Source organism: Hemiscyllium ocellatum, chromosome 11 (assembly GCF_020745735.1).
Source record: "Hemiscyllium ocellatum isolate sHemOce1 chromosome 11, sHemOce1.pat.X.cur, whole genome shotgun sequence".
NCBI classification, from domain to species: Eukaryota; Metazoa; Chordata; class Chondrichthyes; order Orectolobiformes; family Hemiscylliidae; genus Hemiscyllium; species Hemiscyllium ocellatum.
Genome location: NC_083411.1, coordinates 68272468 through 68297615, shown reverse-complemented (window position 1 = coordinate 68297615; position 25148 = coordinate 68272468). Strand labels below are relative to the sequence as shown.

At 40.5% G+C, this 25148-nt stretch overlaps 1 protein-coding gene across 1 annotated transcript in view; it reads left to right on the top strand.

The window, feature by feature from the left end:
- Window positions 1-760: 760 nt before the first annotated feature.
- si:ch211-26b3.4 (connector enhancer of kinase suppressor of ras 2) overlaps window positions 761-25148 on the top strand; it is a 582714-nt gene continuing 558326 nt past the window's right edge. The window contains 1 exon segment of the mRNA XM_060832168.1: window positions 761-824. Coding sequence (XP_060688151.1) covers window positions 761-824 — 64 coding nt within the window.

Sequence of the window (25148 nt, the reverse complement as noted above, 5' to 3'; positions counted from 1 at the left end):
TTGCCCGTTGAGTGGGAGTGTGGGGCCGAGGGAAGCTTCCCCCACCCCCACCTACCCTTGGGAGGGCAGCAGCAGCAGCGACCAAGGCGGCTCAGAACGTGTGAATTCATTCCCCCCTCCCGTCCCCTCCCCCCAATCAAGCTCCTGGTGTGAGTTTGCACCAGGTAATTTTACTGGTGGGTTCGCAGCCAGGTATTGAGACGCACTACCGTTAGGGGAGTCTGAGTGAAACGTGCAACCTCTGTCCTTGCAAGAAACCTGAGCTCCCTTCTCTGTCTTTTGGATTAAACCGGGGGAGGTAGGAGTTAAAGCCGCGGGGCCCCTACTCGGCTTTCCAGGCTGTCTTTATACTCAGTCCATCTCTCTCTGGCGCAGACACACACCACGACGCCTCCCCCCCCCCCCCCCATATATACACATATAGAAAAAGAGTGTTGGGAAGAGCAGGATGGGAGTGAAGAGGGACAAGTCCTGACTTTGCATATTGCGCTATTTCCGGCGCACCGTGCTTGAGGTTACTGCAGCCAGCGTGCGCTGGAGCTGCTGCCAAAATCTCGATAGGATCAGTGCGGTGTGCATCGTGCCGTTGGGGTCTGTCCGAACACCTCTCTCTCTCTGTCTCTCCCACACACATCTGGATCGGCCACTCTGCTCTGTGCCCCAGTCATGCTCTGAAAGACTTCGTCTACTCTTCCCCTCCTCCCGTTCTCTGCCTGGCGTGTAACACACAACACACACACACACACAAAACTGGTCACCCATGGCTCTGGTTATGGAACCCATCAGCAAGTGGACGCCCAAGCAAGTGGTGGACTGGATGAAAGGTACTTGGATTTAAGCTGGGTTTGAAATGCACGCTGTGGCCTCGGCATTTGTGACTGTTGCTTTATGCCTGCAGGTACTGTGAGGAGGGGATCGCTGTTGTTGGTGGTGGTGATGACCATGGAGGAAGGGGGTGTGAGAGGGTGGGTGGAAGGGACAACCCATGTCCCGTAAAATGCCGAGATTGTAGCAACTGAATTGGCAGATGCTGTAATGCATAATAACGATGCTGGGCTCTATTCAGACCCGGGCTCCACATCACCCCCACCCCCCAAAGAAAAGGACAGCAGCCCACTCAGGATCATCCCCTATCCTTCTCTGAGGTCTGTGTCTTCTGACAATTCCCATTTGTTTAAGATTCCAGTGCAGAGTGTGAAAGACTGTTTTCTATGGAGTGCACTTGTCCGCTGGCGTTGTGCTGCTCTGTGTGTTTGTGTGGGTCATGTTCCGATGCGGTTCGGATTGCAGAAAGCCGCCGCCAGCAAGTTGCTGTTTGCAAAATGCAGGGGAATCTCCACCTTGTCAGCTAAATGCATTCTGCATAACCATCTCTGTATGTGTGTGTGTGTCTGTCCCTTTCACTTCAGCCCCTCTCCCTCCCCGTTGACCGTGCAAAACATCAGACCAAGTGCAGCTAATGCCCGATACCGAGAGGGAACAAACTGCGATATTGAACCCAGCGCACGCGGGGGGAGGACCACTTGAGTCCGGCCTGTTTTCTGATTGAAACGCACAACGTGGGCGCTGTTTCTGGGAAGCTGTCCCCTCCAAGTTCGGGCTCTCCTGTATTCATAAACCCGGCACTTGCTCTCCCTCCCAGATGCTGATGTTCCTGGAAGGCCGTTGATTTGAAGACGAGTGATATTTAAAATATATACAGATATATTTTATAGATAAATAAACAATTCTACTGCGGATGCTGGGAGGCTGAAATGCAAAGGGCAAGTGCGGGAAATGCTGAACATCCTGCTCTGATTTAAGGCTCTTTCTGTGTGTGTTACAAAGCATTGAGAGCTCTGGAATACGCCTAGGGAAGAAGCACATGCATATTAATCCAACCCCCCCCCCCCCCCCCAACCCGTCCGTCCCCTCAGCCTTGACACACACACACAGCATGGGGGAGCTGAACCAGGGCTGTTCACTCTGCTCTGGGTGCTGTGTGGTCAGCGTAACTGGTCTAAGAAATCGTAAAATGAAAACAATCAACGGGCAAGCCGTCAGTCACCCCATCAGCGAATATCCTCACGCACCCCCCCCCCCCACAAAAAAAATCAAAAGCGCAGATTCCTTCAACAAACTAGTTGCTGGTCTCCGAGCCCGAGCCCTATCCAAGTGGCTGATTCAGCAGAACCTCCCTGTCACCCATTACACTCTGTGCTCACACTGTTCATTGAAGACCCGGTTCACTCTTGTGGTCACAGCGACGCTGGGCCCAGTGTTTTCCGCTGCAGACCGAGGGGATAACGGCGCTAGGTGAAGGCAGAGGGGAGGGAAGCTTGCGGATGCGGGGACTCCCTCGTTTCCACGGCGTCTTTTCCCATTCATGTTTTGGCTGCTGTGTTTTGTTTCTTCTTAATATTGTTGTCACGAGACTGATGAATCATCCTGCAGTCCTCCACATGGAATGGGTAGGGGTGGTGGTGATGGTTTGGCTGGGTAATGACGGGCCGAGGTGAGAGTGGGGGGTGGGGAGGGGGTGAGGGGTACACACTGCCTCTGCTATCCATCCCATTCATCGCCTATTCCAAACACGCGCACCTTCGTTAGCAAAGACCCAGGCAATATGTCCGATTTGTTCACGTCTCACGGGCCAAGTCTCTCAATGGGAGCTGGGAATGTGGGATTAGCACGTTGTACTTTCACCGGGGAGTGGCTGGATTCCCCCAGTGAAATCGGTCAGGATCTGTAACTGGGCCGCTGATGGGGCTAACCCTCTATCGGAACTGTGTAGTAGGACAGTTCCACTCAAAGGCAGAATGGGAAGCTAATAATGAAGGGGACAGGACTTCCCCTGTTGGTATGACAATGACACGCCGATACGTTGTGGCGCTGAAGCGAACAAAATAGTCGACTGATACAATGGGGCTTTTTTTTCTCAATTTAATAACAGGGATGCGGGTTCCATTGTCGAGCAGTTCCTCTGGAGGTGGACTTGTTCCCCAGCTGTGTTTTGTTTCCATCTCCTTCGGGTTTGCTGTTTATACCTACGTACACCTGTGCCTGTCTATAATGTTCACAGGCACACGCCAACAATCAGGCACCTTTCCAACACAGCTTGGGCGGGGTGGGACAGGAATCGATGGGCGAACCGAGAACGGGAAGGATTCGAGATGAGCTTGAGGCAGGGTTGACTGTTTAAGCTCTTGATAGGAAGAGAGGGAGAGGTGGATCTGAACCGCTCTGTGGCACCCGCAGTCCCGTTAACATGCAGCTCACAAACTTGAGGCTTGCCCGCATCTCCACACACACACACACACTCCACGCACACACTGCACACACACTCCACATTCCACAAACATACACACACACTCACATTCTACATACACACACCACACACACACTCACTCTACACTCCACATATACACACACTCACATTCTACACACAACACACACACACATTCTACACACACAACACACACACTCCACACACACACACTCACATTCTACACACACAACACACACTCACATTCTACACACACACACACATTCTACACACACACACATTCTACACAAACAACACACACATGCTCACACACTCACATTCTACACACACTCACATTCTACACAAACAACACACACACTCACATTCTACACACACACACACTCACATTCTACACACACAAACACTCACGTTCTACACACACAACACTCATACACTCCGCACACATTCTACACACACTCCACCACACACTCACATTCTACACACAACACACTCCACACACATAAACACACTCTCACACTCATACATACATGTACACACACACACACTCACATTCACATTCCACACACAATGCTCACACACTCCACACACACACTCCACACACATACACACACACCCCACATATACACACACACACTCACACTCATACATACATACACACACACTCACATTCCACACACAATACTCACACACTCCACACACATACACACACACTCTCACACTCACACTTATACATACATGCACACACACACACACACACTCCACACACATTCCACACACACGCTCATACACACACACACAGACACACACTCCATCGCTGAGTAGTGCTGTTTTCCTATATAAAACACCAACCCAGCGGTTACTTGTAGCGGGCTCAGTCAGGAACGGGCGGCGGTGCCACTTTAATTTAATTCCTTGTATTTCTGGCAGTTAGAAGCGTGAAGGATGCCATGCTCCGCTGGCAACGGAGTCAGGGATGGGAACCGTGCTCGGGCAGTGAGGATTAACTCACTCCATCTCCACATCCCCCACCCCACCCCTCTCTGTCTCCCGGACAACCTCGTCGCTCCCTTGCTGGGTGAAATTGTGTATTTGTTGCATATATTTAGAGCAATATCAGGGATATTCCAAAGGGTTTCTCTCTCCTTGCAAAACAAAAAAGAAATTCCGTCGCCAGTCTCCAAATGCAGTTCCATTCAGCTCCTGCGGATTCCCGCTCTCTTGAAAATAGAAACCTATTCACAGTGTCTGTTGCACGCACTTTCAATTAAGTAGTGAAAATGATACCTTTCGCGTCTTAGTTTGATTCAATTGCTGAACATTGTTTTTTTTTGGGCGCGGGGTGGGCGTTGGGTTCTTTCACTGGAAGATAATAGCCGAACCTCTTCAGGCATTACCAATCCCCCTGTACAGAGAGGTTAACGTGTTTCGGCTTCTCTCTGCCACTCTGTTGAGTGGAGACAAGTGAACTTTCCCGTAGACCGTTCCCAGAAGTTTCAGGTGAAGTTGACACGGAGGACCGTGTGATTTTTCAGGATACACCTCACTCCACTGGTATTGTCTTTACTGTCACTGGCAAAGTCAGAGCTTTCAACGAAAAAAGCAAAAAGCCGCCGGGTTCAAGACTGGATCCCGGCAGTCAGTTGAGAGAAAGGAGAGTTTTAGACTTGGAGGTCCAACTCTAGAGTAGGAGGAAGGAGCAGGCTGTCACAGTCTCTGTACATGGTTAGAACTCGGAATGAATTTCTGCTGAGGATGTTTCAGGAGCTTAGGCATACATTAAAGAGGATTATCTCATTGTAGGGAGGCGCTGGTACAGTGGCAATATCACTGGATTAGTATTTGTTGTAGATTGCATTAGAAATCAATGATATATATCTTTTAAAAGTCTATATTTCGTTTATGGACTCAATTTTAAAATTTTTATCCTTCAGGTCTACTTATTTGATAGAAACCTTTTTGGGGAAATGGTTTTCAAAACACACAAGACAGATGGTGAAATTCATATTTATTAAAGAATTTTTTTTTAGAAAGAAGATAGTCAAATGGTATCTATCTAATTATTGTAAGTTGTTATAAATGCCCGTCTAGTTCCCTAAAGCACTTTAGTGAAGGACATCTGCCCTTTCTTACGTGGTCTTGCCTCCTTGCGACTTGAGGACCATATCAATATTGTTAACTCTTAGTTGCCCTCTGAAATGGCCTTAACAAGGGCAGTTAGGTGTTGGCAATAATCGCTGGCTGAGCCAATGACGTCAATATCCCACAAATGAATAAAAACAGATATAATTCTCTCTGTTGTCACGAGTTCTGTTCACTCTGAGAGCTGGCTCTTAGGGCGCTGGATCAGTATGGAGAGAAAAAAAAATTCTCCCTGTCCCAATGCAAAATGTCAACTAGATTAGCGTGTTGAATGTATGACAGAGGATGTAACAGTACTGATGCATGAGGTCAAATTAGAGGAAAGTGGTTGAGAAGTTACAAACAAAAGCACTCAATCTGATTACGTGAAACGTTTGAACAAGCTAATTAATGGTAAAAATTGAAATGAGTTTGATGTAATAGTCATTACCAAAATGTTGTTATATGGTAACCAGGGATGGGAAGTGAATATTCCATGCTACTTGACATTTCCAAAAAAAACAAGGAGAGCGTAGGAGAGGTAGGCAGCCCTGATAATAAAGGATGGCATTAGACGAATTGAGGAATGATCTTGGAATAATCAGAGGATCAGGAAGTAGGATCAGTATGAATGTAGATAAGAAATAGCAAGATGCAGACTTCACTTGTGGGGATAATTTATAATGTTTCTAACTGAGTACTAATCGAAGAAGAAGAGGTGCTTGTCAATAAAATAACACAATCATAATGGAGGGTGTTAATCTTCATGTAAATAAAACAAAAAGTCAATGTTAGATTGCGGGGATGAGTTCATAGATTGTGTCCAAAAATTATTCAAGTAATAATGCATCCTATTTAGATCATACATTATGTGATGGGAAAAGATTTATAATCATGAATGCCGTGGGGAAGAATAGCAAGGTTATGATAAAATTTCATGTTGAGTTCAATAGTGATGTAATTAAATTAAAAACTAAATGTTTAAATGTAAATAAGGCCAAATGTATTGACATGCCAGGTGAGTTGGAAGAGGTAGATTGAGAAATCAGATTAAAAGGTAGGATGATCATAAAGCAATGGAAGATATTTGATGAAATATTTTAGAATTCTCAATGAACATACATTCTATTGAAACAAAGAGATCCATAAGAAAAATGTTCCATCCAAGGCTAAATAAGTTCAAAAAAGTTAAGAGGCTTAGAATATTGTCAAGAAGAGTAGTAGATCTGAGGATTGGGACATCGTTAGGAACCAACAAAGAGTGCCAAAAATTGATAAGGTAAGAAAAAATAGAGCATGAGAGTAAACTTGCAAAAAAAAAGAACAGTTTGCAAGAGCAATAACTAATATTCAATAAGGAAGTGACTAACAAAGGTAAATGTGGGTCCTTTAGAGTCTGAGATGGATAAATGATAAAGCAGAATAAGAAAATGGCAGAAGCATCAAACAAAGATTTTGTTTATGTCTTCATTGTGGAAGACACAAAAATCACACCAGAAGTAGTGGGTAGCAAGAGGCTATTCAGAGTATAGAACTTAATTAATCGTTGTCAAGAAGAAGTACTGGAGAAATTGATGGAGCTAAAAGATAATAGACCCACTTGGACCTGCTGGTTTGCATTATTAAGGTTTAAAAGAGGTGGCTGCAGAGATAATGATTGCATTGGTTGTGATCTTCCAAATTCACCATTTTCTAGAATAGTCCCAGCAGTTGGAAAGTAGCAAATGTAATATGGTTAGTCAAAATGGACAGGTCAGAAAATAATATAACAGTCGAGCTAGCCTGACATCATAATATTGTTTTCATCTTTTGTTCATTCATGTGATGTGGCCAATACTGGTTAGGCAGCATTTACTGCTCATCTGAAATTTCCCTTGAGAAAGTGCTAGTGAGCCATCATCTTGAACTGTTGTGGTCCTTATAGTGTTCCTATGTCCATGGTGCAATGAGAAAGAGATCTGCAGGACTTTGTTCCAGAAAAGTTAAGGAACCACAATATAGTTGTAAATCAGGGCAATGTACGACTTATAGGGGAACCTGTGGGAAACTGGATTGCCACTCGTGTACTGCCCATAATTTCTGGGTAAAATATGTCATGGGTTTGGCAGGTCCTATCAAAGAGGCCTTGCAGAATTGCTATGAAACTTGTAGATCAAATGGATAACAATGCACTTAAAAGTCATTGTGTCATTAGGAAAAGTAAACATAGTTTTATGGAAAGGAAATCATGTTCAATAAATTTGATCTCCTTGAGGATGTATTGTAGACCCTCATGATAGACTGGTTAGCAAGGTTAGATCACATGGAATATGGGGAGAACTAGCCATTTGGATACAGGACTGGCTCAATGGTAGAAGACAGAAGGTTGTGGTGGAGGTCGTTTTTCAGACTGGAAGCCTATGATCAGCTATGTGCCACGAAGATTGGTGCTGGGTCCACTACTCTTTGTCATTGATATAAATGATTTGAATATGAACATAGGAGGTATTTGTTTAGTAAGTTTGCATATGACACCAAAACTGGAGGTGTAATGGACAGCGAAGAAGGTTACCTCAGAGTATAATGGGATCTTGATCATATGGGCCAATGGGCCGAGGAGTGGCAGATGGAATATAATTTAGTTAAATATGAGGTGCTGCATTTTGGAAAGGTAAATCAGAGCAGGACTTATGCACCTAATGCTAAAGTCCTGGGGTGTGTTGCTGAATAAAGAGACCTTGGAGTGTAGGTTCACAGTTCCTTGAAAGTGGAGTCCCAGATAGATAGGATAGTGAAGAAGGCGTTATTGTATATTTGCCTTTATTGGTCAGTGCATTGAGCAACAGGAGGTCTTGTTGCAACTGTATTGATCGGACTGCTTTTGGAATATTGTGAGTAATTCTGGTCTCCCTGCTATAGGAAAGATATTGTGAAACTTGTAAGGGTTCAGAAAAGACTTCGAGTAAAAAATGAGGTCTGCAGATGCTGGAGATCACAGCTGAAAATGTGTTGCTGGTCAAAGCACAGCAGGCCAGGCAGCATCTCAGGAATAGAGAATTCGACGTTTCGAGCATAAGCCCTTCATCAGGAATAAGAGAGAGAAAGCCAAGCAGGCTAAGACAAAAGGTAGGGAGGAGGGACCAGGGGGAGGGGCGATGGAGGTGGGATAGGTGGAAGGAGGTCAAGGTGAGGGTGATAGGCCGGAGTGGGGTGGGGGCGGAGAGGTCAGGAAGAGGATTGCAGGTTAGGAGGGCGGTGCTGAGTTGAGGGAACCGACTGAGACAAGGTGGGGGGAGGGGAAATGAGGAAACTGGAGAAATCTGAATTCATACCTTGTGGTTGGAGGGTTCCCAGGCGGAAGATGAGGCGCTCCTCCTCCAGCCGTCGTGTAGTTGTGTTCTGCCGGTGGAGGAGTCCAAGGACCTGCATGTCCTCGGTGGAGTGGGAGGGAGAGTTAAAGTGTTGAGCCACGGGGTGATTGGGTTGGTTGGTTCGGGCGGCCCGGAGGTGTTCTCTGAAGCGTTCCGCAAGTAAGCGGCCTGTCTCACCAATATAGAGGAGGCCACATCGGGTGCAGCGGATGCAATAGATGATGTGTGTGGAGGTACAGGTGAACTTGTGGCGGATATGGAAGGATCCCTTGGGGCCTTGGAGGGAAGTGAGTGTGGAGGTGTGGGCGCAAGTTTTACAAGAATGTTGGAGCGTTTGATCAGAGACTAAATAGGCTGGAGCTATTTTCCCAGGATTATTAGAGGCTGAGTAGTGACCTTATAGAGGTTTATTAAAACATGGATAGGATAAATAGACAAGGTTTTTTACTTAGGGTGGAGGAATCCAAAACTAGAAGACTGAGGTTTAAGATGAGAGGGAAAAGGTTTAAAAAGGGCCCAAGGGGCAACCTTTTCATACAGAGGGTGATGCATGTATGGAATGAGCTGGGAAGCAAGTGGTGGAGGCTAGTACAATTATGATATTTAAAAGTCATCTGGATGGGTATATGAGTAGTTAAGGGTTTAGAGGGATATGAGCCAAATGCTAGGAAATAGGCTAGATTAATTTAGGATATCTAGTTGGCATGGATGAGTTGGATTGAAGGGTCTGTTTCTATACTATTACTCTATAAATTATGACCAATTACTGTGTTGTATTTTGATTTTGTAAATGTATTTTATGAGATGCTATGTAAAAAGTGATTTTGCACGATAAGCAATTTGCACAAGAATAAACAAGCATGGTTTGAAGATTGATTAAAGAACAGAATGTAGAAAATGAACACACAGGTCATTTTCCAGTTAGCAAACTGTTACTAGATTGTGCCATAAGGATAATGCAGGGGTTGTCTTGTGATGACTTGAGTGAAGGTATTAACCAAGTATGGAACCAGGCCACACTGACCCTCCGCAGAGAAACCCACCCATACCCCTACCCCATCACCCTACACTTACCCCTGGTTAATGCCACTAACCTACACATACCTGAACACAATGGACAATTTAGCATGGTCAATTCACCTAACCTGCACATCTTTGGACTGTGGGAGGAAACCGGAGCACCCGAAGGAAACCCACATGGACAGGGGGAGAATGTGCGAAATCCACACAGACAACCGCCCAAGGCTGGAATCGATCCCAGATCCCTGGTGCTGTGAGGCAGCAGTGCTAACCACTGATCCATTGTGCTGCCCCATGTTTGTACCCATGTTTGTTGACTGCACAAAGCTAGTAGGAAATTAAACTGTGAGGGGACACAAGGGATCTGTGAAGGATATTAACCAGTGAGTGTCCATGCAGGCCACAGATGAATAATATGAAGTTACTCAATTTGGTAGGAAGAATATATTCTATACATGTATATACACATATAAAACAATATGTATTTTAAATAATGAGGAATGTTTATATGTTGGTGTTCAGACGGATTGGGTATACATGTACATCAAATACATAAAATAAAAATGCAGGTGCAGCATGAAGTTAGGAAGACAAATGGTACGTTGGCATCCTGTGTGAAGGGGTTCAAGGTCATGTGTCGGAGGCCTTGCTACAATTGTGCAGTGCTTTGATGAAATCACCCCCAGCATTCTATTTTGGGGTTTTGCCTTGGTACCTAACAAACTTTACCTTCACCTTAAAAGCAATGCACACAAGTCCACTAGATTCATTCCTGGATTGAGAATGTTGTGATTTGGTGAGATTAAGCAGAATGGACATTTAGAAGTTTGCGCGCTGATCTCATCGAAACACATATGTTTCTGCAAGGGCATGACACGACAGATGCTAAGAGACTGTTTCCAATGAATAGGGAGATGAAAAGTAGATGAAACTGTCTCTTGGTAAGGGTTTGGCAAGTTAGGTCTGAAATAAGAAACCATTTCTTCATCCAGAGGCTTGTGAAGTGAATTGTAATTCTCTAATGTAGGGAACTGTGGACGCTAAGTCAATGAATTGATGTTGGAAATCAGCCATGACCTATTGAATGGCCGATGAGGCCCAAGGGGCTTCCTGGCCTATCCTACTCACTATTCTTATGTCCTAATTGTACTGCCTGTTCCTGATAATGTTGAAAACAGCCAGTGAGGTCAGAGCCACTACATGCTATTGTAACATTTTAACTCTTACCTGTTATTGGCAGGAAGATTGCATGACTTTCTTTTAGATTATGAATGACATCTTACATAACATTGCAAAAATATAAAAAGCCAAAACAGGTAGTAAGTATTCAGCAGTACATTAAATCAGTAATGGCCATGAAACAATGCATGTTTCATAAAAATATTTGATTTTCTTTTGACTGAAAATTTGATTTAAAGTAAATATGTGACTGGAACAAAGTGGGAAGAAGCCATCATTGTCAACTGACCACAAGTTTTATTCTCTTAGTCTGTGATGTTAATTATTTTTCATCTGACTTCAGTTTCCTGATTTTTCTCAGTTACTTTATTGCGGATTTAAGTAGCTAATCCCATTTTATTGCAGTCACTTACTGTACAACCTTCAGCATAATTAGAATATTACAAGAAGTAATCTCAGGCCAATTACAATACACTGTTGGTATCATGTGAATAAAGGTTATTCGGTGATATACAACTGAACCAATAAACCAGAGATATAAAACCTGCCAATCAATTATGATACTGTGATTTCACAGCATTGGTAATGATGGAAACAGGGCCAATTATTTGTGTCCCTTTGGCTTTAATTAGGTTTGTGGAAGAGAAAACAAAGGCAAAAATAGTTAGGATAAATGAACGTTGCAAAATGCTTCATGTTTAGTTGATTTTGAACATAACATCTGATTTGGTTTTTATTTTTAAAATGCTCTCAGTTTACTTGGACCTCATGTTGGATTGTTATATTGATGTTGCCCTCTGAGAGGGGACACTTGAGGTGTTGCTCAGCCTATCCAGTGTTGCCTTGATTACTTCAATTAAAGTAAGTAGACTTGATGATGTATGGAAAGAAACACTGCAATTGCTTGGAATGAAGAGCATTCTCTTTGATGGTCAGTTCTACAGTAAATAATGTTTAACACTGTTAGTGTAGCAGCAGTATTGCTTGAATGGATAGTTATATCAATGCAAACTTATCTACATGGTGGCATGAATTTTCAGTGAGTGTTTTCTGCATGGTGTCCATCTGTGCTCATCAAGGACATTATGGTCCATAACATCATTACCTAATCAGTTTGCAGAAGTAGTTTAGTGTTTCAACCACAGGGTGGTAATGAATTAGCGGATGGAGTTGCAGTTATTTACAGTAAAAGAGGCAATGACTTAGGTGCAACAGGAAATTTGATGATAATGTACCCCTATGAATCAGACAGCGACTAATGTAAAGCCCAAAAACATTCTTTGCAGCTCGCAGAATGAGCAAAACCACTGTGTACGGTTTTAACCAGAAGTAGCGTGGACCTGCAGAATTTGATACCGCACCTTTGAAGGATTCAACATTATAATACAACTTGACTCATTTAGTCACTGTAGATCAGTGTTTTAAAGAAAAGTTTCAAAGTTATAGTAAATTGCTATTTGAAAATTTAGTGTATTTAGCAACTGTCAATCAACCAAAATACTTGCAAAGAATTTGTTGGCCTAACTATACTATTTAAATGACATTAGTAGCTCTTCATTGGTATTTTTGCCATAAGGGCTATAGTTTCTAAGATTTCTCACAATCACATTATCATCAAAATGTGACAGTAACTTGGCCACCACAGTTTATTTACTGAAAGAATTTGATGTATGACTGAAATGAATTAAAAATATTACCTTTCTTAAAATGGATCCAGGAGTCACAGAAACAATGCTGTGTTTTCATATTGATTTTAGTAAATACATTTAATATTCTACATTATAAATCTTGCTTTGTGTGTATATAACCAGCTGGTTCCTCATTCTCCAAATATTTTATTCGCAGCAATTTAATTAAATATTGATCTATCGTCTGGAGTGGCTTTTAGAGCTTGCTTCTGAAGATCTTGATTTTAAAATTCTTACCCTTGTTTTCACTCCTTATCTTCCCCTCTTCAAACTTTGTCATCTGTTCCCAGCCCATAACTCTCTGAGATATCTGTGCTCTTCTAATTCTGGCCTCTTGCTCATTCACAATTACAATTGCTCCACGATTAGTGGCTGTGCCTTAAGTTGCCTCACCTCCAAGCTCTGCAGTTCCCTCCTTACAGTTCTTAGCCTCGCAATGTTTCTTTCTTTCTTCAAACCAATTCTTAACAGCTACCTCAAGCTTTTGGTCATCTGGCCTATTATCTCTTTATGTGTTGCAGAGTCATCCATCAATTTCAAATGTGAGACTTCTTGGGATGTTTCATTATATTAAATGCACTATCTAATTAGAAGCTGGTAATGTTGTAAGACACAAATATTTCATTTGTTTATATTCTTATCATTGTCCTCCATCAAAACAATCTTTTATTTGAAGAGTTACAAAATAATAATTTCCCCTCGTGTACCTCCCCGTGTAGATTTCTAGCTGTTGTTGAAATTGTTATGGGAAAGCTTTTCATGTTGGCATTACAGTGACGACCATCTAAAGCAGTGGTTCTCAACCATTTCAGTAACATGGCACATTTCAATGAGACAATTCCACAGCACATCCACATTTTCAGATCAATTGATCTTTTATCTGCAAATGGCTTTTTAATTTACTTGGTACCGTCACAGCATTTACCAACTTCTCTGTGCAGATGAGACATACAGGTAAGGGGCAAGCAATGTCGCCTGATCCCGAGGTCAGATACCTATGGTTATGCTGTCTCTGAACAATATTCACTCTTTCCTTTGGGCCCAGATAGTTCACGAATGATTGAATTGGCAGAGGACTAGCCTCTTTTGCTGACAAACTTATCCGTCGCTTCTTACATCAGGGAAATAAAATAGATTTTGAAATTTAGCCACACGTGCTAATGTTAGCTTGTGTTACCTTCTTTTACTGTTTTTGCCAGAGAGTTCTAGAGTAAATAATGATTAACACTGTTGTGTAGCAGCAGTATTGCTTGAATGGATAGTTATATCAATGCAGCCTTGTCTACATGCTGGCTTTAGATCACTAGTAAGTGCCATCACATCAGCTCAGTTTTGCTGTTTGGCCTTGTGTCTTTAGAATATTCCCATTTTAAAACAAAAGCCACTACCTTACTTTTAATTTGATTAATTTCATGAGTTTTATGACTTGTAATTTTCACTGGATAGAATACAGGTTAAGATAAAGAAATGTTTATTTTATATTGCATTTATATTTTTCATTACCTCCTTACAAAACTGCATGGCACAGTTGGACAGATCTCATGGCACACAGTGTGTCACAGCACACTGATTGAAGAGCACTGATCTAGACAAATTGATACTTGCTGCATTCTGAATCCAGTCAACAGACTAACTGCAGTGTGTGTGACTTCAGTATCAAAGTGCCTCATTTCTTACTGACCCACTGCAAATATAATTTCCCTCAGCAACATTTCTGTAAATCTTATTCTAAATACCATATCGAGCTCAGAATGACTTAAGCTATGTAGAATATGGTTTCAAAAAAAACCTTTAGATCTGTTTTGAAGCTTATCTCATAGTCCATGAATAATCTATCTGGTTGACACTTGCTACAGCTTGTCATTATGTATCTTTGGACATTGTAATTCCATAGAGACAGGGTGAAAACTACAATGTTTAGTCTCTCTCTCTCTCTATTTCAAGGTTACAGCTGTTCAGAGCAATGGAGTTTGCAGCTGTTTGTAATTCTCTCAAAATGAGTCCAGTCAGTTTGACATGTCACATGATAGGTGTTCTGTTCGCTGTCACTATCATTGCTCTGGCTTTTGTCATTCCATAGAAATAGTTACTATTTCCACAATGTATTGCTGTCATTTGTATTGGACTACTTTGTCCACAGCAGCTGCAAATCTCCAGTTCCAAGGCCCAGAAGAAATTTCCAAATTAACGCATAGATCCCAAGTAGGAGGAGTAGTCTATGTGGTCAGCTCCTGGTCATAGGCTATTCTAAAATTAAATGACCTAATAGTTCTGTTTCAAAATTGTGTAATACTTTATATATTTACCATGAATATTTACAAAGCTATACACTGATAGGAAAATAATTTATTTCTACAGTTTGGATTGATTTTTGATGTTCTTGTTTCTAGATCACTAGTTTTAAAGATACATTGATTAGTTTGATTAGATAGTGTGTTTGTGTGTGGTCTCTGCTTGTTGCAAATTAAAAGCTTTTCCATCTGTCCGGTTAATTGAGTTGAATCGTCGCAAGTGTCTTTGACTAAGTGCAACAAGCGTTGTTAATTGAACAAAATAATGGTTATTTTAACTAATCATTGGTTTTTACCTTATTGAAAGGACATGACATCTAAGAAGTGATTCGATGGATTTGCATTAGATGCAAAGTTTAACATACATGCACAAGTGAATGTTCTCTGGATTAACCTTTTAACTATAAAATAAGTAAACTAACAAACACTCCTGTAATTGGAAGAAGAATTCTTGAAGGATGAGGGAGAAATACTTTGGCCAATATTTTTGATATTTTAAAGAATATTCCCAATCTTCATATTAACCTTTCTGATTTGAGTAAAACCTCTTGGTATTAAATATATTGTATAATTTAAATCAGTTGTGGAAAATGTCAACCAATGTTGCCACTATCCAACTCATTGTTCACACACGTAGAATCTAGATCTCAATTCGGCATATCGGGCTTGCTTTCTAATGGAGAGGTTAATGAGTTTATGTATTGTTTAGTATACAGAGAGAGTAGCTTCTTCAAGAATCTACAAAGGCATGCTTGTTATTTGTGGGAATTAATGCATGTATCTCATTTTAACTTCAGTAATTACATAATTGTTATGATAGTTTCAGTAGAATGCACATAATGCAGTAAGGTATGTTGCGGTATAATTTGGTAGTTCACCATTACAACTGATACATTCATAATTGAAAAAGTGATGTATTGATCAGTTGCATTTTAAGATTGGATTGATGGTGCTCACCCTTGGAATTTAAGCTAATGGAAAGGTAGCTTTCTCAAGTGTTCTTGCAAGTAAAGGTTTTGTGTATCTTGGTATTCTTCTAAGTTCTGCAGTCACTTTTGTGCGTATGTAAAATGGAAACCTCATTGTGGGAACAGAAAGTAGCAAAATAATTTCCACCATGTAGCCATCGACAACTGATCATTCCATATTTTGCATCAAATCCAAAGGCAGCCATTAAAATGCAATGAGCTCTCATACAATGTTGTGGCATTTCAGTATTGCCATGTGTCATTCTCAAAACAATTGATGACAATATTCAAGTGGAGAAAACTTCTATTAATCAATAACCAATAATAATTAGTCCACATCCTGATGTATAAATGGAGAAGGCGATTAAAATCTATGTTAATGTTTACCCTCAAATTATGTCAAAACCTCTTATGTTGAGTATTCCAGTTCAAGTCGAGGATTTTGTGCCACTGTCTTTCTTCTGGGCTCAGCTGCCCATGGAATTTTCCAGAAAACTACAGTTGTGCAGAACTGTGGCTGTACATTGAACGGCTGTTAGTAGCAGAGCATCAATATATTCATTGGCATGAGAAAATGTAAGTATTGTAAGATTTTATTGCAAATGTTTGAAACTTTGCATCAATGCTACTGGAAAAAAAATGAACTTATACTTCCCTTCTGAGAGCTTTGCAACTTAATGTATGATTATTAGGAAACATATACAATAATTTCTACAGGAAATTTTTTTTGGAAATGTGAGTTTTCTATTCAGATCATAAGACGATTGATCTTTCTGCAGATTTTTCACTGGTTTAAAATGATAGATGAGCGAGAATTCATTCACAGATTGGTTGTCAGCAATTCCTAAGTTGTGGGTGGTACGGTAGCACAGTGGTTAGCACTGCTGTCTCACAGCGCCTGTGACCCGGGTTCAATTCCCGACTCAGGCGACTGACTATGTGGAGTTTGCACGTTCTCCCCGTGTCTGCGTGGGTTTGCTCCGGTTTCTTCCCACAGTCCAAAGATGTGCTGGTCAGGTGAATTGGCCATGCTAAATTGCCCGTAGTGTTAGGTAAGGGGTAAATGTAGGGGTATGGGTGGGTTGCGCTTCGGCGGGTCGGTGTGGACTTGTTGGGCCGAAGGGCCTGTTTCCACACTGTAAGTACTCTATCTAAACACAGTCAAGATTATTTAGCAATTATTATCTAAATGTGGAATTACATCTCATCGTACAACCAATGTCAATGTAATAACAACCAACTTATGTTTGTCAGTCGGGTTTGTAATGTGATACACATCTGTGTACTGGAAGCTACATATATCAATGCACAAGGCTCTATTCTCTATCGACAGAAAGAACATGTATACACATTGTCCTGTTTCTTCTTGCACATGTTGTGACAAATAACAAGATAATACATTATAGACAAGGCGATCTATTGATGTCTCTGTTTTTAATTTTAAGCCATTATTTGGCTGTTCCCCACCAGACAAAAATCAAACATTTCAACATTTTCTAAAACACTCAAAACTGCTGCAGGCAACAAAGCACATCAAATGTTATGATTTAAAATGATTGCATTTTAACATTTGATATCAAATGTAGCATCCTAAGCAAAAATGAAAGAAATCCTATTATATATTTTCAGGTTTTTAAAATCTTTTCACCATATTGAGTTCAACTGACAGTGTGACCCTACCTTCAGATCATTTTCCATCGCCTCTATTGCCTACTCTTACCAGAGTGACCCCTGTGTCCACTCCACGAGAATGATCCCTGTGCCCACTAGCTCACTGTTCGAGGGTGACCTCTGTGCCCATTCTACCAGGTGACAAACTTTGTGGGAAAAACAAGGGATGCTTCTCTGGAGGATGGAGGGGGAGGAGGGGGTGTAGAATATAGAGAGTTGACAACACAGCAGCAATATTGGGAGGAATGAGAATCCAGTGGTATATAATAAAAGAATGGAAGCTATCAATTTGCCATGCCTCCTTTGACAGCCCTTTCTGAAACTGCAATCTCTACCATTAGGGGAAACTAATGCATTGGACACCACCTGTAAGTTTCCTTCTAAACCACTCACCATCCTGACTTGAAAATGTATCACCATTCCTCAGTGTTGCTGGGTTAACAACATGAAGCTGCCTTTCTGATAGCCCCTGACTACATGTCCGCTGCTCTCAAGTATCTGACCTCAGAGATCCAGGAATGAGAGGAACAATGTGAGCCAGAGAAGACTGACATTGCTCCCTGTTGCCGAGAGCCCACCATTTGCAATGATGAGGAACTGGTGGGAGTCACCATAGCCCAAAGCATGATCCTGTCCAACATTGAGACAGTGTTACTGCTCAAGAAAACTAGGCGGGCAACTTCTGAAAAAAGTAAAATCGTGATGTGAATAAAAATGTTCAAAGAAAAGCTCTGGCACTCTAGAAACCCCTCAGAACAACAGTGTTAAGGTTCATCCCACTCTTCCAATTCTCCAACAATCCCGTGTTTTCCCGTTTACTTATCCAGGCTTAGGGCTTGAGCACCCCAACCATGATCTCACAACCCAGACAATATTTCACTACCTCCCTTCCCACCCTCCAGGTACCATTGGATTTCCAAAGTCACTTACCCATTACAACAACTCATGTAACTAATACTAATCATTGTGATGCTTACTACAGCAATTTGCCTCTGTTAAAATAAATTACACTTGCAATGGGAACCTAGAAAAATATTTGAGATCTGTCTGATTTCTTCTTTTTCTTCTTAGACAATCACTGCTTGAAGTAGGCTGTCAAAAATTCTGATCTCTGAGCTTTTTTTTCCTTTTCTTAACTGTTCCTAGGCAAATTAAATTTTTGTTTTAGCTTATTTTCTTTTCAGTTGATTTCCAGTAATTTAATTGAACACTGTTCAGCACTTTCAAAGAAAATAAATATTTGCAATTGATGTGTTTGGAGTGCTGTGTGATTTCATTTTAGGGTCATTGATTTCAACAGATCACTACTAGATGTCAAGCAATGACAGAATGAATGCTTTGGAACATGGATCATTGCAAATGAGTGTGACCAAATGCTGCTGAACATAGATGATGTCAAATATTTCTGGTAGGGTCTGAATCCTTCTGTTAAGTACTGGTGCTTGTTGTCAGAATAACAATTAAAAAGGTTAATTATTTCTTTACTGCACACTGCAAACTGGTCACAACAAAAGGTTAATAAACATGTAAAGTAGCTATATAAGTAAGATTAAGAATATGGAAGTAGGAGGTATTGCATAGAATTTGCATTTATTAATCAAATTCTGCTGGCTGTCAGCTGTTTTATGATTGAGCTGGTTTCAACTAAAGCAAATGATAATGGATTCTAGATTTTTGGTGGATGTGATTTGTATTTGTGGTATATAGCAATGTTTTGCAGTGGTTTGGTGGTTTTGTGTACATTGTGCTGCTCTATATTATGTGGGGAGAAAGTGAGAACTGCAAATGCTGGAGATTAGAGTCGAGAGTGTGGTGCTGGAAAAGTGCAGCAGGTCAAAGAGCATCCAAGGAGCAGGAGAATTGACGTTTCAGGTATAAGCCCTTCATCAGGATTTATGCTGCCTGACCAGTTGTGCTTATCCAGCACTACACTCTCGACTTTGAATATTAGTGGGGCAACATAATGGAAGCTAGGGTTTGATCCATAAATGAAGAAGACATCATTGAATATTGTTTCTGTTCTTAAGCATACTGTTTCACATAAGATATTCCAGGAACCAATTCAATGCATTAAATGAGGACTTTCTGTCATGTGATTTTCACACTCATACTTTGATTCTTTTAATTAAGTTGTGAGTCTCATTTGTTGTGATCTCACTGATCAATAATTTGATATAAAGTCACTTTAATGACTTTTTAAACCTTGGAAATATCTTTTAGCAACAACATTGGCCACTGAGCAATCATATGACTATTCTTCAGTGTCATTTTGCAGAAATCTCTTTGGCTATTAGATTGTTCATATGTGTTTGATTGAGAGAATTCTGGGCTTGTAATAGTGTGCTAGGCAGGAATTCTGTTTAAGCATTTTCACTTGTTGGCGTTTCATAATGACTCAAATCATGGCTGATGCTCAGTTTGTTTTGGAAACTGGGATTGATTATAATGTAAAAAAAAACACCTCTTCTTGGTCAGTGGCAATTATCTTTTTACATGTTTGAATCTGGATAATGTCAACAAGTTTTTAAACCATGTGTAGCCTTAACTTGATTTCCGTCTATCTTGTTTCAATCTCTCTGTCTTTTTCGCTCTTGCTCACTTGAAACTGCAGCCTTCAGATTTATGTATTTATGTATGCATTTGCACACAGTCTTTACGTGGTAAGTTACATGTTTGTCAGACTTAGGTAATAGGCTTTTGTTGGCAATTGTTAAAAAGTCAGGAAGTTCTTTGTTTAACTAAGATGCATTATACTATCTTTCAGTAGCACAAAGCAGGTTTGTCTCAGATTTTTCTGTTCACCACAACTCACTTTTGGCTGTTGGGAAATATATTCATTTCATTGTAATATCTGTGGATTGAAGTAGTTTATTGTGGAATCTGGTGCAACTGTATATAAAGGGAGCAATGACTACAGTTAACTACTGTATTTCCTTACTTAATTGTTACTTTTACTTGCAGTAACAGATAGATCAACTCATGTCAACTAGTTCAGATGAGTACTTAAATGTTACACCGGGAAGATGAAATGAAGCAATTATCCTTGAACATTTTAGAAGGGCTCACCTACTGAACTGAAGTATATTGCTCCACACATTTTGTCTTGCAGAAAGGTTGCCCAAGGGGAAGGCAATCTGATGTAAAATGAAGCTGATGGCAATTTAGTTAATTTGCCCATTGGGAAAGTGATTTACTGTCTCATGAAAAGACAAAAGCTACTGAGATACATTTTGAAATAATTGCATTTTCATCTCTGCAGTTATTAAATTTGAAAGAAGTGAGTTGATTGCGCTGTGATTGTTTATGTTGATTAGCAGTCCAGTAGATTGGGGAGCCCTACAAGTTCTCTTCATTGAAAAGTTGCAATTCTAGATTGATGAAAGTATATTTTACAAGTATGTTATGGCCTTCACAATTATGACTTGCCTTTAACTTGGGCTGTATTCAGTCAAAATTCATCAGCCAAATTCTTTTCTTTAGCAGTCAAGCTTTGTATTTTAGGATACATCAAGGTTGGGATGACTAAGTGTGAGGGTAAGAGTTGGACAGTCATAATTACAGTACAGAGTGCCAAAGTCATATGTGAATGCTTGAGGTGTTTCTTGTGATGGATAGCCAGTTAAACCAAAAGGTCTCAGATTTGAGTCCTGGCCTGTTCTGAGTTCCTGATCAGAGTCAAGATTCGGGTGGTGCTGGAAAAGCACAGCAGGTGAGGCAGCATCCGAAGAGCATGAAAATCCTGATGTCAGTTGGTATGAGTGTTATTCAATGGTTTAAGCTGCTCTGTGTGAAGGAAGGAATAATCAGGCCTTTCCTCTTCCAAATTACTTTCTAAGACCATAAAATGGCATATGGACAACAGATGAAAATGAGATGAGGTTTTGATGTCACCCTCAAAAAGCCTGTCACATACAGTTTAGGTTGGAAATGGTAACTAAGGTGAAGCACCAAAGGATGCAACCTTGTACCCAGCAGCTGTGTAAGTGGGTGAAAGAAGACACTCAGAGAAACCAAAAGGTCTCAGACTTGAGTCCTGGCCTATTCTGAGTTCCTGATCAGAGTTAAGATTAGGGTGGTGCAGAGAAAAAGAAGAAATAAAATAAGTCCAAGGACTTTAAGAATCAGAGAAAACTGATGGTGTGACTTGGGTAGACCGGGGCTAAATGCATAAATATATTGTTATTGATTTATGTCTAAAGTGTTCTCAAAGCTCTTATTAATGACAGGGGATGGCTAATCCAGAATGTTAAAATAGTATTTCTTTCAGTAATGTATTCTGAGTTTGAATCAAATACATAGAATATAGACAGTACCAATCGATGCCAATCTGTCATATGTAGAGTCATAGAGTCATACAGCACAGAAGTAGACCCTTTGGTCCAACCAGTCCATGTCGAACACAATCGCAAACTAAATGAGTCCCACCTGCTTGCTCTGGCCAATATCCCTCCAAACCTTTTCTATTCATGCACCTATCCAAATGTCTTTGAAATGTTGCAATTGTACCCATATCCACCACTTCCTCAGGAAGTGCATTCCACATGTGAACCACACTCTGTGTGAACAGTTTGCCCCTCATGTCTTTTTAAACCCTCTCTCCTCTCACCTTAAAAATATGACCCTGAGTCTTGAAATCCCTCATCTTAAGGAAAAGACAACTACCATTAACTCTTTCTCTACCCTTCATTATTTTGTAAATTTCTATAAGGTCACCTCTCAACCTCCTATGCTCCAGTGAAAAAAGTCCCAGCCCATCCAGCCTTTCTTTATAATTCAAACCTTTCATACTCAGCAACATCCTGGTAAATTTCTTCTGAACCCTTTCCAGCTTAAAAATATCAACATAAAAATGGTAACCCCAATTGGGGCAAATTGTATCTACTCCATATTTAATGAACACTTTTGAAAAATATGAATACATCTATTCTAATCAGGATGAACTTTACATTCTCTTTTCCTGTTGCTTTGGTGCCTGGAATAAAGAAAGATTACATAAATGTTACTAGCATGCTTGGGTATTCTCCTTTGACACATGTATTTCCATGTAAATGTTTTTGATTAATAATATACTGGCATACAATATTATGCAGTGCCTATTTGTATTCTAAGCTGTTCCCAGCACATTATTGATCAAAATCAGCAGCCATTGTGTTCTATACTATTTAATTTAGAAAAACAGTTTCCATGATGCCTGCCCAGAGGCACTCGTGTTGAAATGTCCCTATTGTGTCACTGTACATCATCAACCAGTAAAGATAATGAGCTCTTTTTGCCGTGTGTGATGTAAGGAGGCAAACTCAAATGATGGCTTCTTACAGGAATTATTACATCAGTACATTTAATCATAAGGTTAGATGATGGTGAGTTTGATAGCTTTCATTCTGAGGATGATGAATAAACAGATGTACAGATAACTTCGACATTGGCAGTGGTCAGCTAGATTGCAAGTCCATCAATTACATGCATGCGTCTTTGTTCAGTGTCACTCATTTAGGTTGGAGTGGCATATGGAAGGGTCCTGATTGGCTAGGAACCAGTTAGAAGTTTGAAGTAGATATGTCCGTCATTCAGCCAAAGACTTCACTTTTATTCTATTGTGCATTTGGCCATATTTTAGGAAGGAAAATGTGACAGTTTATTTTGAGCAAAATACACATGCCTTGAGTTGTTAATTTAATTTTTTTTAAAATTTAGATTTAGTCAGATGAATGTTTAAGGAAATGGAGAGGTTCTCATGCTGTCTTGGTTGACTTTACACCATATGTACAGAGCTGTGCTACTTTAGCTTATTTTTAATGTCAGGAGGGTGCAACATGAAACACCAGTTTCCTTCAAAGTTTAAAACAAAAGGCTTTAGAAATAAATTTACCAAGTCCACAGGAGTTCAATGGTGGACCCAGTTAATATCAATTTCCATAATGAGTAGCATTACATTGTGAAGTTAGACAGGTATGATATGACTTCATGGGGCAGGTATTCACTATACTTTCTTTTTAATACATTTACAAGTAATTTTGAAGTCAACTTCTAAATTTTGCTTCACTTCTCCCTTGTAACTGTGTTCATTGTCAATATTGTTATAAAGGCAGAAAGAAAATTATTCTTTACTGTCAAAATTAAACTGTGCCATGGGTGAAAAGATATATTTATGTACTGCTTCCTAATTCCTTTTTCATATCTCAAATCTCGTGTAAGTAGTTATTTTTATTTTCAAATTGATATATGTAACTATTGTTTGTGAAGGAGGACAGAAATGATAGTTAAATTGAATACTTCATTGTGTGGTTCATCACACTTTTTATGAAGCGTGTAAACTGACTAAGTGAATAGACAATGCTGAGATGACTTTGGTCTTAGTCTTAGCGACAGACATGATTTAGTTTTACAGTGACCCAACACAATATATTGAATGTTGCATACTGGGATATAACTTAACTAGAATGAGTAAGCATATATGCTGGAGAACCACCCACTGCCAGGGAATGGTTTTGATAGAGTGCTGCCATGAAATGTCCTGTCTATGTTGGATCTAAGAGAATGTTTGGTTGGCAGTGGTACCGGATGAACCATTCTTAAAAAGAGACACAGTTTCTTCCATGGAAATAATAGGTACAAGATGCATTAGCTAACTAGACATAATTACAAAAGAGTCAGCCAGAACATATCTGACCCCAAAGAGATTTCAGGTTAATTTCCCAGTTCTTCACCCAAAACTATCTGACATGATCAGATTGGGTGGACCTTAAATCCAACTCCAGCATCTACTGTTTCAAAACCATAATGGAGTGGCACGGTGGCTCAGTAGTTAGCACTGCTGCCACACAGCACCAGGAACCCAGGTTTGATTCCAGTCTTGGGTGACTGTCTGTGAGGAGTTTGCACATTCTCCCTGTGTCTGTGTGGGTTTCGTCCCACAATCCAGAGATGGTCATGCTAAATTGCTCATAGTGTTAGGTATATTACTCAGGGGTAGATATAGGGTAGGGGAATGGGTCTGGGTGGGTTACTCTTTGGAGGGTCAATGTGGACCCCAATACCCCTCCAAGTCTTTAACTTCAGGCAAAAATTCTTTTCGAATACATTCTCTTCATATTTGGAAGATTGGTAGAAGGTTAGCTTGAAGAATGTGTCCTTGATTCAGATTGTGACTTTGATTGGTCCGTGAATCATTCCTGTGCTGAAGAATCTCTTGTCTTGTGGATGTCTTTTGCAGAGAATGTTGTTCCTCTCAATAATAAGTTGGTCCATTATCTGTAGGACCCCTGATCTTCTGTACTCCCTTCTCAGAAGAATTCTTCAATGCTAACTCAGGTACTTGCCTCACGCCAACAGCCCAGAGACATTTAATCTCATGAAATCCATCACGGAAGAAGCTCTGTTGAAACAAGTTCTTTCTTCCTTTACAGTATTCTGGAATTTTTATATCAGGCTATTTCTTCTTTTTGACTGTGAATGAACCTGGATGTTCTTCAGGATTCCATTGTGTCCCATGCAACGTAACTCCATTTTTCTTCAAGTAAATCTTTATTATCATCTGCTAATACATCTATGTTGAAGTATTTAAGGTCTTTAACTTATTGAGAAGACTGGAAGTCTTT